The following is a 19,212-nucleotide window of genomic DNA, read 5'->3' on the forward strand; positions in this document are numbered from 1 at the left end:
TTGTTCAATTAGTATTCTCCTTGAAGGCGTAAGCAGTGGCACACTAGAAAGTATGTTTTTAAGAATAAAGTACTTGAGACTCTGTCACATTATTCTGTTTTTTTTAATTGTATTGTAATTTTATGGTTGTTTACTAAAGGTTGTGGGTTGTTTTCTGATGCAGACTGAAAACCACAGGAAGATGTGTCTTTTACAAACGTGGCTTCATTTCTGTGGTATTTTCTGATTAGAGTTAAGGAGACTGAAGTTTCTTTTAGGAGGTTTCTTCACTGTCACCTCTGTAGAAGGGAATATTTAAACCCCAAGATGAATCTCCATTTATTACTTTTTGAGCAAGTGTTTAAACACTTTTATTACTGACTTTATTCTGTACTACTGAGACTTTTTCTGCCTGTTTTCCTGTTATTTGTTATATTTATTTGTTATCCTTGCATAGCACATAGGATTGTTAAGTACTTTAAGTAAAAGAAACTAACAATGAAATAAAAAAAGAACATGGTCAGCAAGGTTTCCTTTTGTTACTTGTATCAATTTATAAACCTGTCAGTAAACCACGCAACCTGGTTTGTTGACTTGATAATATGCATTTGAAAGTCAGGCACACATTGTCTCAGTTGCTTACTGTAATGTTTTCGCATGAGCTTCTACCATTTCTTGATTTTTTTTTTTTTGGGATCGGATTTCAGATATCCCATTGCAGAAGTCAGCAATATCGACCAGTCAACATAAATCGTTATGCAACAAAGAAGACCGCTGCACAAAGCATGCTGGATGTTGCACTGCTGATGGCCAATGCATCCCAGCTTAAAGCTGTAGTAGAACATGGATTTTCTATGTATTACACCCCACTCGTTGTTCTTATTAGTATGTCTCTCGTTCTACAGATAGTTGTGGGTATGCTTCTTATATTTATTGGTAAGTGCTACAGACCCTAGTATTCATCTCTATTAAGCATTATATGTATTGTATGTATAGAAAGAATGCCAAACCATATCTGACCACACTGTATTTTTTGACATCATTTCAATTTTACTGAAATATTTTTTCAGCTGCCTATGGTGCATTTTCCTCTGTAAATTATGGTTCTCCTGCAACACAGACCACCAAGCAACAACCGTTGCTATTATATTAATAAAAATGATATACACCTTTTTTATTGATTAAAGGCATGCTCAGTTCATTGCATTTACAGCTGGAACTGGAGCTGGCATGAACATTGTAGTGATCAGTTTTGTTTTGTTAAAAATTGGTAATCACCTAACTCCTGCTACTTAGCAATCAACATTTTAAGACTGACATCTTTTATTTTATTTTTATTCATTTGTTGATAGGGTTAGCCAACTGGACACAAATGTTCTTTTTTTCAGGGGTGTCCCAGGAGCATTGTCTAGTTAAGTGACCGGCTTAGAGATAAATAGAAGGTAAATGAAAGTGGAGAGAAGCAAGCTGTGTACCTGTGACTACAAGAATCAGTGTGTTAACAGCTTAGAACCTTAATCCACTATATTAGCAAACAGACTGGAAAATTCAAACAGTTTAAGTGAATACCATTCAAGTGACCTACATTTAAAGTGCCTTGAAAATCATGAGTTTTGGACAGATCATTAATATCACTTAACTATCTGAAGTCATAAACCTGAGTTTCAGACAGAATAGAAATACATTGTCTGAAACTCTCTACCATACCATTCCTTTGATAGTAATCTATTTATCTAATGTTATTGTTTCAGCATAAAAAGACCACTATACATAACTAGCATCATAAAGATTAAAGTTCATAGTTATAGATATGGTCATTAAATGAGACAGGAGATGGGCTTTGTCCAGGAAATATTTTGTTTTTATTAAAACAGAATACAAAAGAGTAGTTCAGTGGTGCAAACTGTTTTTTAGGGAAAGGAAAACAAAATAAAGCGGAAAGTCTGCAGTGTTTCATTGTAGTTCAGGTCTCGTCCCAAAATAAATAATAACATCTTCCTCCTGGCATTACTTTCAGCAGACTATCTCCAGTCTGTCGTGCCAGGTTCTTTCTTTTCTTCTCTTCCACGGCACACTTCCCAAAACAGTGGTTCCAGGCAGAAACTCCCTTTGCATTGAATGGCCAACTTCTCTGATCCCCAGGACCATAGCCCTCTATTTTTGTGCATTACACTAACAAGATAATTACTTGTTGCCATGACTGTTTAAAGAAAACTGCTAACTAATGGAGACATGCCTGTTTTTCTTAAAGTAAAACACAACACTTTATGTGCAGCAAGATTTACAGAATAAATTTGCAATACATTATATCACAATATGTATTTAGTTACATGGCATCAGTTTTAACACATCTTAAGATGACAGCTGTAAAACTGCACTATAGCAAGCATGTATTTATTCACTTGTCTAAAAATAAACATCTATAATCACTTTTATGTTAAACATCAAAAACTGCCCTCACAAAATTTGCAAAGAAATTAATTTTTTTTAAACACAAAGGGATACATTCAGAAAGTCAAATGCTTTGAGTGCAGAATGCAAAAAAGCTGTCCCTGGAATATTGAAAACATAGAACTTCAACTTATTGTCAGATATCGCAGTATAGCTGGGATTTTTTTTTTGCCCTTTTCCTAATCTCAGAATTTTTATATAAGTTACAGCGAGTGTAAGGAATGCAGTCCCCCCCCCCCACATGGGGGGGGGGGATTTGCACCCTGCATTGCATAGGTTGTATATATTTTGCATGTGCTGTCAACATTCTGAATTTCAATGTTTGGGATCAACCTTATTATGTTCAATATTCAGAATATTGATCATTCTTAATGTATTTGTATATGGTTTTGTGTGTGTGTGTGTGTGTGTGTGTTTATACATATACACACACACACACACACACATATATATATATATATATATATATAAATATATACATATGTGTACATATGTACATATGTACATACATATATGTGTGTGTGTGTGTGTATATATATATATATATATATATATATATATATAGATAGATATGGTCTATATTATTTCTTCAACAGCTTAGGTCGTCGAATGCTCAATGATCGACACCTAAGCGTTGAAGTTTCAAAGTTGCAAACGGCCATATAAGCTGGCCGTTATCGGGGATTTGCCCTTTCACCAATGTAGAGCGATCTTGGAGTTGATATATTTAGTTGGGGGGTGTGGGGGGGGCATAGCCCCCCACGTCGGGGGTGTGGGGGCAAAGCCCCCCTAATTTTATTTCCGGACGGCCTAGCAAATTCTTTCCTGAGGGAAGAATTTGCATATATGGTCGTTCGCAATTTTGAAACTTTGACGTTTAGGTGTCGATCATTAAGCAAATAATATAGTCCATATATATATATATATATATATATATATATATATATATATATATATATATATATATATATACATATATGTGTGTGTATTTGTGTGTGTGTATTTTTTAATTCTAATCATTTTACTGACATATCTCTTGAAAAGAATATGCAACAGATCTTTTCATAGCATCTTTCTGCATATATTTCAGAAAACACTGTTCTCACATGTTTATTATACAATGACTAGCCATTAACATTCAAAAATGTGTGTGCTGATTTGTCAATCCAGCCAGTGTGACCGTTGTAAAATCCAGCATATGCCAAAAGAAAAAAGTCTAGTTGTCCATACTTTCTTCTATTAATATATGCTAAGGTTCAGGTTTCAAAGTATGAAATCTGAAATCCAGACAGTTTAGATGTATGAGAGAGACTGGACAGAAATGCAAGAAAAATCAAGTACGTTATGTAAAACTAAAGAAACAATTCACCACTATTTTCCTATTTTGCTTCATTAACTTAATTATAAATAAGGGTTTCCATGGTAAAAAGAAAATCTTCTGAACCTGAAAAGGAGGAGCATTTCCATATGATAAAAAATGTTTTGGGGTAGAAATTAATCTTTGACTGCATTTCAAGAAGAGTATAGTGTAACGAAAAGCCTTGCACACATAAGTATTGATAGTGGCTTCAAATCCTCACCAGTGTAAAAGTTAAATGTAATGAATAAATGGAATTTGACAGAGGAATAGCTAAGGTCAGTATCAAAAAGTTCTGTAAAGTAGTGAAGGATGACAGACCTAAGTTAGGAAAAGGTACTTTGCTCCTTGTGGCCCAGTTTAAAAGCTGCTTCCATTTGTGAGTCACCATCAGCTTATGCCCTAAGCTTGGACCAGGCAGTCTGGGTTTGATTAGCAGTTCTGGGGCTTCACAGCACAGACAAGGAGGGGACAGAACTTTATTTCACTATATGGTCAAGAACATACTCTACATAAGGAACTTCTGTGAAGCTCTCATTTCTTTTTTTTTCTATAATGTCTCTTTTACTTTTCATATTTATATTTCTCTAATTTAAACTTTCTTTACTTTATTTCTAACTTTCACTTCCTTTTTCCTCAATTTCCTTTTCTCACATTTTTCCACAGTTGCCCCGTAGTTATTTTCTTACCTTCAGCATATATTATGCAGTTGTATAATAATAATAAATTCTGGTCTTGAATTTACTAAAAGATTTTCATTGTTACAATGTCATATTATGTTTAAAGGGATTTTCTTTTTGCACATATACATTATTCTAATAATTACCTTTGTTTTTGGTTTATCGTGTTTATTACATTGTTTTTAGCTTTTATTCCTGCGCCACCACTGAAAAGAGGGTTATTACTAAGTACAGTGGGCTTATCCTAGGTAACAGATGAATTAAATAAAGAAATAAAGTAAAATAAATCCTGGACAGGCAAAAAAGATGTGTGCACCACAGTTCCTTGGAGGAGGGACAGCATTGTAGTCGGCATCCTGGGAGTTGGTTAACTGCTCACCAAGTCACCACTTAGGGTTAACCCTCATTAAGGGAGGGCATTTTGATTCCGTATGGTAATGTGGGTATGTCAAGCCCCTGCCCAGGGATTGGGTGAGGGTGGAGTTAAAGACTTGCATAAATGCTGTCATTCCTGGGATGCTGGCAAGAGCACAAACTTTCCTAATGCCTGAATGACAACTCCTCTGGATATCTCTCACCCTACCAGATTTGTGAATTCCCTACCACCATGAAAATAATGGGCTCAATTCCGAGATGGCGAGGCTTGATAATCAACAGGCAGAGGAGGAAAAAGCACCTAAAATGTTTCCTTTGTCTATCTAGGTCTTCTTTGTACAAGACCTTTAGTAAGATGTAACTATCATGACTACTCTTGTTGAGAATTCTTTAAAATTGGAGCAGTCAAACCACCACATTCATGGAAGGAGCGGCATTTGAGATGAAATTTCCAACTTGATGGATTAACAAGCATTCATTATAATACACTTGAAGCAGTGGAGTTGGGAGAAACCCATGAAGCATAGAAAAGCAAACCTATATGGGCCAGTAAGGTTCAGCCAGAATTACTCTTGCTTCCCCCTCCTTGTGTGCCTGCAGCCAGCCAATTGCTGTTCTATTAGGACATTCAGGCAGCAGTATAATTATTTCATATTATTAACTATGCATTTATTTGCTGATAGAAATAAGATGTCTCAGCAGTTATTTGTCCCTTCTCCAAACCTATTGTTCTAGGTTCAAATTAGACTAAGAATTTAAATGGCTAGCATGCACTAGGCTGGATATGTATTAAAATAGAATTTACTACAATATTGCAAATACATTAATAACTTAACGAGAAGTCATTAAAAACACAGTAGAGTATTAACAAGTCAGAAAATGGCATTTAATTTACTGTGGGACTGAATGATCAGGCAGGTCAAATAGCATTTGTAAGTCCAAAAACAACAGCAATCAGAGTTCATTTTCATCCAAAAGATATTCATTAACAGGATCCCTCCAAGTGTTTGGTCCTTAATGACCAATGGAAAATCTCTTTTGATTTCAGAGACCACTATCTAGGGAACCCAGAAAACTGAAGATAATTATTTGCAAATCCATAATGTTAGGTTAATACACAAGCAATATATGAAGGCAGAAGTACAATAGTACTACAGAAGTATTATACCATGATCCCCCCAAAACGTGCACGCTGATTGGCCAGCGTGCCCGTTGTAAATCGAGTTATACTAATGGAAAAAGGTCCGGTCACCCGGACTTTTTTCCATTAGTATAACTCGTTTTTTTTAAACACTGTCTCGCTATGTTAAATGGGTTTAACATAGCGAGACAGCTTTAAAATAAGCAACGGAGATCTCCATTGCTTATTTTAAAGCTGTCTCGCTATGTTAAACCCATTTAACATAGCGAGGCAGTGTTTAAAAAAAAAGCAACGGAGAAAGGAAGATCTCCGTTGCTTTTTTTAGTGTCTCGCTATGTTAAATGAGTTTAACATAGCGAGACAGTTTTAAAATAAGCAACGGAGATGTGCAAACTAAACAAGGATATACATTTTGAGCCTCAAGAGCAGGAGCACACTCAAGCAAATCTGCAGTCTGCGGCTACCACTCCACCCATACAGTATAAGGAGGAATCAGTACTGCAAACTGAACAAGGATATACATTTTGAGCCTCAAGAGCAGGGTCAGTCCACCCAGGCATTCTACTTGTATGTTTTATGAGAGTGAAGCTATTACATTAGCAGTATTTCTTAGTAGTTCTCAGCTTGCTAATAAAACTGACTGTTATAGCCTTGTGCCCCCCCCCCCTCACTAGTAGACAGTATACATTTAATTCACATCCCTGTGACTACATTAACCATCCAGCAGCCCTCTCAGTGCTTTCTGCCTTAGTTTGTATCACTTGGAGGCCCACCTGTTTATTTTCATCTCTATAAATTCCCCTTCATTGCTAATGTATCTCCCTACTCTAATCTATGCACAAACTGGTTACTAATCAGCAAGTCAATGTGAAGACACACTCTCAACTTAATAAACTTTGCTGTCTCTTCTCTCCTTCACTTTACAGGTAGTTTGAATTATTACTTACCCCCTCTGAGGCCTTCACTGATTTCCACTGATTGCCTCTCTGGTTTCTTTGCATTCCACCTGGTTTACACCCCTTGTGCTAGCTCCCTCCTCCAATACAAAGTCTATATTAGAATCCTGCTGAGCATGGAGCCATCTTTAAATTTCTAGTCTCCCACCATTACACAAGTGCTCTTCAGCAATTACATTCTGCTTGCCGGTAAGCCATTAGACCTCAGGAATTTGTTTAAAGTGTTCAGATTTGTAAAGTAATACTTACTTTTTTCTCTTGTCTTGGTTGGCTCTGCCCCGCTCCGTTCGTCCTTGCTAATGCTCGGGCTCTCTCCCCTGCCCTGCACCCTATTCCCTCCTGTCCCCACTACCTCTACATTTATAGTAATCACAGCCACACTCACAGCTCACCCTCACATTATCTCCACCAATCACAGCTCCTCAAGTCATATCACATTATACCACACCAACTTGCTCCACACAAAATACTTCCAATCACTCTCATTCCCACTAGGCATTTTTACATCACCCACACTACTTCCCCATAATTCCTATTCAGACCCCCCCATCTAGAAACAACTTAAACTTTATAACCGTGACTATTACACAACTAAGTCTAGTCTGTCTTCTCATAATTCTTTACAACACCACAAGTTATCACTCTAGCAATATCCCTAAACTTAGTAGCACAACACTACATTATGCACTCTCGTATACATACACCACACATTGTAATAATATCTGCCCACAGTTATTCAAGAACTACATAACGGACCAATTCAGAACTAAACACATATGCTCTCATTCCTACGCCAAAAAAACACAATACTTTCTCACACTCCTCACCAAACTCCAACATCTGTATAACCATTTTAACTCCAGGCTCACCATAAGTGGGGATATCCACCCCGACCCAGGCCCAAATCCATCCTGTCCAACACAAACTGCTCCAACACAATTGTCAGAACATAACACCCCCACTTTCTTCATCCCTGGGTAATTCAACAACAACAGCAAAACCAACCATCTTTTAGTGCTAAATATTAAAATTAGAAGTATCAAAAATAAAATACCTGAATTCCAGGCCACAATAACACACTACTTCCCAGACATAGTTGCTTTAACAGAAACCTGGCTAAATAAAAGCATAGCTAACTCGGAAGTTCTCCCTACTGGCTACAATATCATTAGACAAGACAGACCACTTCGTAAAGGGGGTGGAACTGCCTTACTGTACAAGTTCAGCTTAATTGTACGTCAATTACCAAACTCCTACCCCTCCACCAATAATTGGGACATACTTATCTCACAACTTCAACTTCACCCTAAAAAGGTCATCACCACAATTGTGATCTATATTCCACCTGGTAATACACCTGCTAGCCTTGAAGACTTCTTATCCTGGTGTTCTTCTACATACTCACAAGAAACCCTTATTCTGGGGGACTTCAACCTAGATTGGTTCACCTGTATATCAGAACCACCAAGTAATCTAATAAATCTCCATGGCTACCAGCAGCTAGTCCAAATTCCAACTAGATGTGATAAAAATTCTAAAAGGGAATCCATCCTTGACTGGGACCTAACTAACAACCCCACATTGTACCCTCACACAGGCAGTCTCCCAGACACCTTAAGTGACCACAACATAATATACTTTATACATAGTAGAACAAGCATATGCAAAACCACTAACTATATATCCACTAGAAACTCAAAAAAATTCTCTCCTGAGGTCCTCAACACTTTACTCTGTAACTGTGACTGAACCCCCCCCCTAAAAACCCTCCCACTTGACCAGGCTGTAGCATATTTCAACAAAACATTTTTACATCACCTAGACACTGTTGCTCCATTGCGCAAAATCAAGGTTAGAACCTCTACAAACCCCTGGCTCAGTAAAGTAACCAAACAAATCCTCAAGTCCAGAGACACTGCCTGGCTTTAGTATAAAAAAAAACAACGAAACACAAAGCTTAACTAAGTACCAAGAACTGCGCAAACGTGCAAAAAAATGCATCAGGCTGGACAAAAAAATCCTACTACACAACATTACAAACTAAATACCAACACAACCCGCAAAAAGTTTGGAAAAATGTAAACCAGCTACTAAAATCCACTCAAAAGGCTACCCCCAAACCAACCACCCCTGACACTAAAGTTCCCATTGAAACACAATTCAACTCCCACTTTGTGAACTCAATTCTTTCCTTAGTATCACAAGACAGTTCCTTCCTCACTATCCCCCCCAACACAAATAACACCAATACAAGCTTTAAACTCAAAATAGGTTCTACCACTTCAATCAAAAGCATGCTCTCCAAACTAAAAACCTCATCAACAGCAGCTGATCTATTCCCCAGCTATTTCTTGAAACTCACAGCAGATGCTATTGCTATCCCAGTCTCCACTCTCTTAAACAGATCAATTGTTGAAAACTATGTGCCCAAACTCTGGAAAATATCCTATGTTACACCCATACATAAAGGTGGGACCTCCACTGAACTTAATAACTACAGATCCATTGCTTTACTCCCCCCCCCGGCAAAAATCCTAGAAAAATGCATCCATACCCAGATGCTAAACTATCTCCTAGACAGCAACATCCTGTCACCTACTCAGCATGGTTTCAGACCTGCCCATAGTACCACTACAGCCCTCCTCTGCTTCACAGACACAGTAAACCGTCTCAAAAATGAAGGCCTACAAATGTCAACTCTTTTTTTGGATATGTCCAAAGCATTTGACATAGTCTCATACCAAATCCTGCTAAACAAACTAAACCAATATCACCTATCAAATTCCACTCTTGCCTGGTTCCAAAGCTACTTAACTGACAGGTACCAAGCTGTGAAATGGGAAAATTCTCTCTCTCCTCAGCTGCACATAACTATAGGAGTCCCAGAGGGTTCTATCTTAGGACCACTACTATTCACAGTCTTCACAAATGACCTCCATACCTCCACACAGCATGCATCTATAATTCAGTATGCAGATGACACTACCTTAATCTGTGCTGCACAAAACATTCCCACCCTCCTGCAAACAACTCAACTAGCATTCTCTGACATTGAAAACTACCTTACCAAAGCCCAACTTATCCTCAATCCAAAGAAAACTCAGCTTATGATTATAACCAGTTCTGACAAAAACACTAACAGTCAATTCACTATCTACTCCACAAATGCTACTCCAACTGCTCCAGTGGCACAGGCTAAGCTATTGGGAATAACCATAGACTCCTACCTAAAATATGATAGTCATCTCAACTTAACTATTAAAAAAGTACATGCCAAACTGGGGTCACTCTACCGTATCAAACCATTTCTTACCAACAACACAAGATCAGCCATTGCTCGCTCCCAACTTCTATCCACCCTACTCTATGCATCTCCCATTCTGATTAATCTCAACAAAACTGAACTAAGCAAAATGGAAGCCTGCTATAACAGAATTGCCCGCTTTGCTGCAAATTCCTCATATAGAACTTATCAGTGTACTGCTTTGAGACAGCTCCACTGGCTTGAACTGCCCAAACTCCTAACCTACAATCAGCTCTGCCTCTGTCATTCTATCTATTACTTCCCCAATAAGTGTCCTGCCCTCAAAAACCTAGTACAACATCACTCTGCCAAAAGGCCTCTTAGATCATCAAGCAAACTACTACTAGAAGTCACCAACAGCTACAATAGCTTTGGAGATGCACTATATAGTAGTTCAGTGGCAAAAAAATGGAACTCTGTCCCTACTAGCATTCAAAACACATCATCCAAAGCCTCCTTTAAAGACCTCATCAGGCAACATCTCAAGCAAAGTTGGCAGTGCCATGATTGCTCCCCAGACTAGTGAAGGCGGATAACATATACATACTAAATCTAGAGCACTTGATAATAGTTTGCAATCTTACTCATAAATACTGGCTAATCTACAATGTATGTATTGTACCTGTGTACTATGTATGTATTCTGCCTATGTTCCAAATTTCAGCTGTACACCACAAATCTATTAATTACCTTTATTTTTAAAATTAATATTTTTTGTTTGTTCTCTCCACTGTAACTGTTTATGTGCCGCATACCACTGTAAACACATGTCTCTTGTAATTTGTGTGTATACTGATCATGTCTAAATAACTAAATGTGTCTGTAATATTTCTTTGTGGAGCTTTTGTCTCCGGGCCTCTGCTGAAAAAGGGCCTTTTCGGCTCAGTCAGACACCCCCGGTTAATAAATGTAAAATAATAATCATAATAAATAAAATGTTCAAAGAGTCAGTTCAGCGAACGTCATTTTACATCGAAAATGCTGTTCAGCGAACTGTTACAATGAGATCTCGGTACAGTGAAGATTGAAAAATTTGCCCTTTCCTCACTGTAGTGAAGTCTCGGAGTTGGTATATATAATTAATGGGGGGGGTGGGGGGCACAGCCCCCCACATGAGCGAGCTAGATGAATGGCATTTTCGATCTAAAAGCCATTCGCTGAACTTTTTGTGGTTGCAATATAGACCCCTCCCCCACGACCCATAATTATTCTTTAATGCTCTTCTATCAGCTGGTCACTCTGTTGGGACTCCCTCACTATCTTTGCTGATGGAGCTCAGAACTTGAGTAAGCCTCTGAACATTCAGCAATAACATATTAGTGGCTTGCACCACATGGCTGACTTCATAAAGGAGCATGATCTCTCTTTTTATCCATCCACTTTTAAGTACAAGAGAGAGTGCATTTAATACTACATGAAATCAGTGCTGATGAGGTTTTTGAGTGCGTATTGGCAGTGACTCCTTTTGTTTTGAAAATTTTACCATGGATTTTGTATGTACAAATTTTGGGAGCTGTGGAACCTGCCCTTCACAAGTAGACCAGGGGGCCAAAAAACACTTGCATTTAATGTTTTTATTGCATTCAGTTTCTGACCAACTGTATTAAGTGAATTAGTTCCTCATAGAGTTATAACTTGATGAGGCATGGTTAAAGCCCCTTTGTAAGTACTTTGAGCTGTGTCTTTTGGAGAAGTCATTCTATTATTATACTTCACCTGCATGTTCACATTTATGGTCTTTTTCTTCTCACTGACAAAATGTTGTTTGTCTGTGTGTTTTTTTTTTCTTTTGACAGTGAAAACCAATGTTAATGATGCAGCTAAGCAGTCCAACCTGAATTTACTCAATGACATCACCACAGGCTTTGTGCTTATGATTTTGATAATAAACATATTCATAACAGCATTGGGAGTCCAACTAATACCCACAAAAGATCTTTCTTCAGTTGTAGGTATCACAGTGGTAAGGTTTGTCCTGCTTATATGACTGTTAATTTTATATGATGTTTACTGCTGTTTTGTAAGAAGAAATTAAAGATGGAGATTTGATGTTTAAGGTTGAATACGTGGTGGAGAGTCTATTGTGCTCCATGCTGGATACTTGAATTTAAGCACAGATTCAAAATAGAATGAAGTGCCACCAGCTGCACTGCTTCCCTTTCTTCTACGGTGACAGTAATTAAGGTACAAACAGTATGCTAACACAATTACCTATGCAGTGAACCATTATGAATGCAGCTGGCTGCTTTTGCATTAACTGATGCCCTAAAAGAAAGACTGTAATGCAGTGCTGCTGGAGGAACAAAAACAACTAAGAAAATAAAATTGGTTAGTAGAACAGATTTCATGTTTTTGTTTCAAGGAACTTTTCCTGCAATGTATGAATGACTACAATGCACTATTAGAAAACTACATAAAACATGTGGACAGGTCTGCTTATCAGAAAACAGAACACTGTGTTGTGTTTGAGTTGGGGCGAGCAAAATAGTTGGTGCATAAGTGAAGGCTATTTTCAAGTCTTTTATTGAAAGTATGAGACTTGCGACTAAGACTCCTACATCTATAACTTACACATTACAAAGAATCACAGTGAATCTCAATTCATTGTATGCACTCCCATATCCCTGCCACCATGACCACTGAACTTTGGAGTAAAGGGAATACCACAAGCTATCACAACCTTAGACTTAGTATATACAGTCCCTTTTTGCACATTTACTCTTGCGTTTCTGAGGATACATTTATGTTTTTTGCACTTTTGACAGGAATAATTTTTAAACTATAAAAATGCCAAAAAAGTCAAAAATTATGTTTTATTATAGCAGATAATTTTCAAATTTTTGTTTCTTGATATCTAATCATAGCATAGTTTCAGCTATAGATATGGCTGCATATTTCAATGTATTTCTCAAAATGTCTGAAATAATTTTATGTGGCAGTCTGCAGTGCTTCTAGTAACAGGCAGACTGTTACATGAAACATCACATCATATCTGAAAATGTTATCACATTGTTTCTGTAACAAAAATACATTAACAAAATCATTTAGGTATGTCCATTTATGTATAGTAGTAGGTCTTACCTTCATGCTTATTTTATTGCTGTAATGGGTGTACTTTTGCCATAATTGTTTCATGATTTGTAATAATTTTCCCTTAATCTCTTATTTTTCCATGCCATGTTCCTCTATTATTTCCAGTGGAGAGACCAAGTTACAGGTATGTAGCAGGGAGTTTATCGAAGATGTAGTTGGGGTGTGAGTGTGTGTGGCTGCATGTGTGCATACCTCTCAACTGTCCAGATTTTCGCAGAATTCCAGATTTTCACCTCATATTTTTGGCCTCTTCTTTCGCCTCATATTTTTGGCCTCTTCTTAAGCTGCGGTGGTGCGGCGGTTAGCATTGTCGCCTCACAGCAAGATGTTCTCCCGTTCGATTCTCGGCTGGGGAGCCTTCTGTGTGGAGTCTGCATGTCCTCCCTGTGGTCGAGTGATGTTGAAGACATGCAGGTAGGTGCATGCGTGAATGGGTGTGCCTTCTTTGGAGGTTGGGTGTTGGGCTGGCAAATCAGCACCGTAAAAATCTACCGCTAATCATTAGTGGACCGGAGTTCTACTGTGGCGACCCCTAACAGGGAAAAGCCGAAAGTAAATTTTTGGCCTCTTCCTCATAAAATGTTTGTTTTTACTAGCAACTCATTTGCAAATCAATGAGGATTGAAGTCAGGAAATAATGACAGGCATTTGAGTTTCACACCTCCTACCCTTTAGAAAGTTCATGCTAATGTAAAATCTGTTATTATATCACTTTTTGAAGTTTGTAATAGCAATGTTTAAAAACTGTCTCTTTGTGCCTTTGTCCCCTCATTATTTATGGCATTGTCCAGATTTCTTGCTCTAAGAGGGTGAGAGGTATGATGATCCGGCATGGGTATAAGTGGTCTTGGGTGAGAGAGAGAGAGTTTGTATGTGTGTTTTGGGGGTGGGGAGTGATTGTGGGGAGTATCAGCCAAAAATAATGAAGAACCAAAGACTCAAAATCAGGGACATTTATTTTTTAATATTACAGTAATTCACTTAAAAAGGGTTTTGTAGCACAATGCATTTTCTAAACAATAATAAGAATGAAACTCAGATCTCTGACATTGTCAGACTGTAACTTCCATGATTTATTTTATGAGGGACAGGGCAAATATAAGAGGCAAAATCAGGGAAATGGTGTGTATGGGTGTAAATAGGTGTTTCCACACTTGCAGTCAACTGAGAGCTTGTGCCCCATGTATGGTGAATGTCTCTGTGTTGGGTGAATTTTTGTGTGTGTGTGTGTGTGTGTGTGTGTGTGTGTGTGTGTGTGTGTGTGTGTGTGTGTGTGTGTGTGTGTGTGTGTGTATGTGTGTGTGTGTATGATTGTCTGCATGTTTGTGGGAGAGTAAATTAATGGGCCATTTATTCCAACATTATACATGAACTGCCAGTGGTAATTTTCACTAAAAATTGCAGTTTAGCAATTACATCAAAATGAAAGACATGCAAATTAGATGAAAATGAGGTCTTTCTCATAGCAGCTAATCATGTTTCTGAATCACATTTCCCATGGTCGTTTACACTGACAGTTTAGGCTGCAGCAGTTTATACCTGTAGTGAAATCTTGTCTGAATCTCAGCCTGTGTCATTTGTACCTCTTGTTAAAAATACACTTTGTTTAAATACCATTCTTGTTTGTTTAATGTGGAGCTTTTCTCCATGGGCCTGTGCTGAAAAGGGGCTGATTCAGCTCAGTCAGTGTATCCTAGTAAACACTGAGAAATAAACAAATAGAGAGAAAGAGAAAAATCATGAGTTCTGTCATATCTATACTGTTTTTCTGACAGTTCCTTTTCTGAGCATATTCCTTCCCCGGGATTCATGAACCTTGCGCCAGGCGCCAGCATAGCGTCGGCGTTATAATGCCAAATATGGCTGCTTAGCGATTCAGGTATGAATGAATCCCACGTGCACTACCGGCGTGCGCCGGACCGTCTCCGCCCCCCAGCGTAGGTATGCAAAACACACTGTGTGCGGTATTGCACCATGCAAATGAGGGCAAATAGCGATCCACGAAGTGGCGCAGGCGTAGCGTAAGGGCACGGCAATGTAAACCAAAAAGCGGTTTACATTTACCCAAACATACCGGAGGAGTAGCGGAAGGCTGTCAAAGTCAGGTATCATATAGGTGCAATATGCCAATGTGGAAAGGCACCGAGAATGTCCAAAGAAAATATGCACAAAATGTAGAAAATGACATAAATGACACGTACGTAGAAAGAACAGCAGATCTTCGGGATATGTGCACAGAAGTTGCAAAGCAATGAAATAATATGACAATGTCCTAAAAGAGCAGTAGAACACAAATCAGCTGCACAGCCACCACACACCATAGTATGTATGTAAAGCTGCAACCCCAGCGCAATGGTTGTCAAGGAGTGGTGGCGGTGTCCGGCGCCGTAACCATGTATTAGTAGTCAATTCCATGCAAATGAGGCAGATAATAGTGAATCGCAAAAGCGGCGCCGGCGTAAGGATGGAGCAAGCGGCGTAGCGGTACTACACCGAGGAGTGGCCTACACGAGATACATGTCAACCACAGAGGGATGTGCCACTGTAGGAGGAAGGATATTGGATGTCAGCAAATCTGGGCTGTACAATGCACATCACAGCATCAGGACTGGCGTGTTAGGAAATAGATGTGCTGAGAGTACATAATGGGCGTACAAATGCATGTGCACGAGTATGACTCGTTCCCTAAACCAGTCATGTGGCGGCCTCACCGTCAACAACCACGGATATAGGAAGGTAATGCGGAGAATACGAGGAAATGCGGAAGCAGTGTAAATGGATCCGTAATGAGCAATTAACACCAATCAATGCAGGAAGGGCAAGCGCCGGCAGCTGATAACTCTGCATGCAGACTCCTGCATAACGGGAAAGGGGAGGCATATGAGTGCAAAGATAGTAGGGGATGTAGTAGAAATGCAAAGAGCAAAGAACCGAAATAGCACAGCCAAGTACAGAGGTAGCATAACTGCGGCTGCAGATAAAATGCATCATATGCCATGTGCCTGCAGGATGCAGTAATGTAAGATGCAAGGCGAAGGCAATGCAGGCAACTGTAATGTAACACTACAGGCAGTACCGTTGCAGTTGCAACCGTAAAACCACGGAAATAATCCATGGATACGGCCGCACAGACACACCCAATGACATCACGGGTATACAGCACAACAGTAATAAATGTGAATGCGCACAACACAGAGCGCGATTTCCCAAGCGCCGCACGGTAGGGTGTAAACAGACGGGGAACTTTTAACATGTATATGCTGGGTGCCGCCGTGGCGTGATGCATAGGTATGTGGCAGAGACAGGCGGAGTTGCGGAGGGTGGTGCCGACAACTACCGTAGGCCTCACAGGAGAAGGAGAGTGTTCAGACCAAGGGTGACCTACCAGGGGCTGCGAGACCTGGAGATAGTAGAGCGCTACAGGGTGGACAGGGACACGTTACAGCAAATAGTGGAGCTGTGCGGCGCGCCTGAGAACAAGAGACAACAGAGGAGCCCATCCCAGTGGACACAAAGGTATGTGTGAGCTTGCGAATACTGGCTACAGGTACCTTTCAAAGGCCCACGGGGACATAATGGGCATCTCACAGGCATCAGCATCCAGGGTACTACACCAGTTCCTGGATGCCATGTTCCACATGCCCATGAGCACATAAAGTTCCCCACATCTCAGGAGGAGTTGGCTAGCAATATCGCCGCTTCCACCCTGTGGCACAATACCCGGTGGTCCTCGGTCCGATAGTCTCTACGCACATAGAAATCAAGTCACCACCTGGGGAGCAGGGTAGCCGCTACATAAACCGCAAGGGATACCCCTCCATCAATTGCCAGGTCGTGTGCAATGCGCAGGGCATTATCATGGATGTGTGTGCTGGCAGCCCTGGAAGCTACCACGACTCCCATATCTGGCATGCCTCACAGCTGTATCAGGTATTGGCCAGTGGGGACATCACACAAGGTCACCTTGTGGGGGATGCTGGCTACGCACTGGAGCCGTGGTTGATGACACCCATCAGAAATGCACACACACACATGCAAGAACGCCATAATGAGGCACACGCACAATCGAGAATAATCATAGAGCGTGTGTTGGGATGTTGAAATCACGGTTCCGGTGCTTGGATACATCCGGTGGAGCCTTGCAGTACTCTCCAGGCACAAGTGCCCACATATTCATAGTATGTTGTATGCTACACAATATGATTCTGCGGAAACAGCTGCTGCAGGGACATAATGCGGAGGGCCACCAAGCCCGCCACAACTGCCAGGGCAAGCACAGGCACAGGGCGTTCAGCGCCATGGACACACTGAGCCAGCCCCAGTAGGTAGACAGAGGCGTACCCAATATGCCTACGCCCTGGCAAAGAGGAAACGCATAGCACATACTTTGACAGTGTAGGCCCCATGGACTGACACCTCCTGACCTGCACACACAGTAAAATGGACGCCACACAAACATGTCCGCCCGTAATGTGTACCGTATGTGCGGACGTATGTGTGACGTCACCAAAGGCACCGCCCAAACACTGCACACCCAATAGCCAGCAGAGCATGGAGCGCCAACACCTCAACGCGCGCCCGGTTCTACAGCACACGGCGTAGCCATATGCTGCCACTATCGCCGCAAGTCGACCACACATGTGCGCATGTGCATACACAGATCACGGAAATACATATCAGTACACATGTAGAAATATATGCATACACCGATATAAAGTAGAACAGGGTAATATGGTACCCAGGGATGCAAGTTCACAGATAAGTAAGTCCCGAAATCACCACATAGTAAACATAGTGACCGACAACCCGATCATCCTGGAGGGTGGGCAGGGCAGGTAACGCCAGCCATGGAAATGTTAACCTGCATCAATACATATCCGCGTGTCGGGATGGTCACCAGTCCACGGTACAGTAACGGGATATGTGTAGGGTTACCACCTGTCCCACGTTGTGAGGGACAGTCCCCCTTTGGGCAGTTGTGTCCTGCAAAAACATTGACAAAATGGCAAATGTCCTGAGATTGTAGGACAAAACCATTTCCCATAATTACTTTATTAGTTGCATAAAACAGTTATTTTGTAGAAGAAACATCTAAATATGATAATAAACAGAATAAGCAACTGTAATGCTACAGGTTTGTATTCTGTCAAAAAGTGAATCGCTGTCCTTTGTACTGGCCGTGGGTATGTGTTGGCATGCAAAATCTGGCGTTTCTACAAAAATTTCCCACTTTGGCCATTGGAAAAGGTGGCAACCCTACATATGTCGTGTCATATCCATAGGATATGAGTGCGGAGATACGCCGCCACCGGCGATGCGATAGCGTAGGTATTGTGTTCAACCGTCGGTGCGGCGGAAAGCATACCAGTGAAGTGTATGCGACATTATGAGGAGCATTACCTCATTTGGGGTGTAAAACAGTTCATGTTCCTCGCAGTTCCTCCAAGTTCCACATTGAAAATGTCTCTCAAACATCCATTGTTAGGAATGTATATAAATGACATCCTGGTAAATAGAATGTACTCATAGTAAGTCAGTAAAGGTTCTTCACTGTAAGTAAATCAGCATATTATAATCAACCTATGACCTACTTAGCTGAAGTTGTCACTATGCCATTACTATGTGTTCCACATTATGCCCATTTGTTTCACATTACTACTGTGTGTGTTCCTCACTCTGGAAATAGAAGGTTGACAGCCATGGCGGCAATATGTGTATGTGTGAGGTGAGGTTGTCGTGTGTTCCGCTGTGTGTGTGTAATGTGTGTGCCAGTGTAAACTGTGTATGTAGATGACATGTCACAGGCGGAGTGTAATAACAGGCGTAGGCATACAGTACAGGAACCATAGGCGTATGTACAGCAGTACCCACAAAGT

General features: G+C 40.2%; 1 protein-coding gene across 2 annotated transcripts in view; it reads left to right on the forward strand.

Annotated features, from left to right (window-relative positions):
* LOC122807136 (ninjurin-1-like) overlaps positions 1-19,212 on the forward strand; it is a 234,157-nt gene that overhangs the window by 35,319 nt on the left and 179,626 nt on the right. Inside the window, exons 2-3 of one of the 2 annotated variants that reach the window (XM_044078141.1) lie at positions 687-915; positions 12,040-12,206. In XM_044078141.1, coding sequence (XP_043934076.1) covers positions 687-915; positions 12,040-12,206 — 396 coding nt within the window. The remainder of the gene's footprint in view (positions 1-686; positions 916-12,039; positions 12,207-19,212) is intronic. The other variant, XM_044078142.1, reaches the window with a different exon arrangement.

The sequence above is a fragment of the Protopterus annectens genome, chromosome 7.part0, assembly GCF_019279795.1.
Source record: "Protopterus annectens isolate FY-2018-M chromosome 7.part0, PAN1.0, whole genome shotgun sequence".
In the NCBI taxonomy this organism is placed as follows: domain Eukaryota; kingdom Metazoa; phylum Chordata; order Ceratodontiformes; family Protopteridae; genus Protopterus; species Protopterus annectens.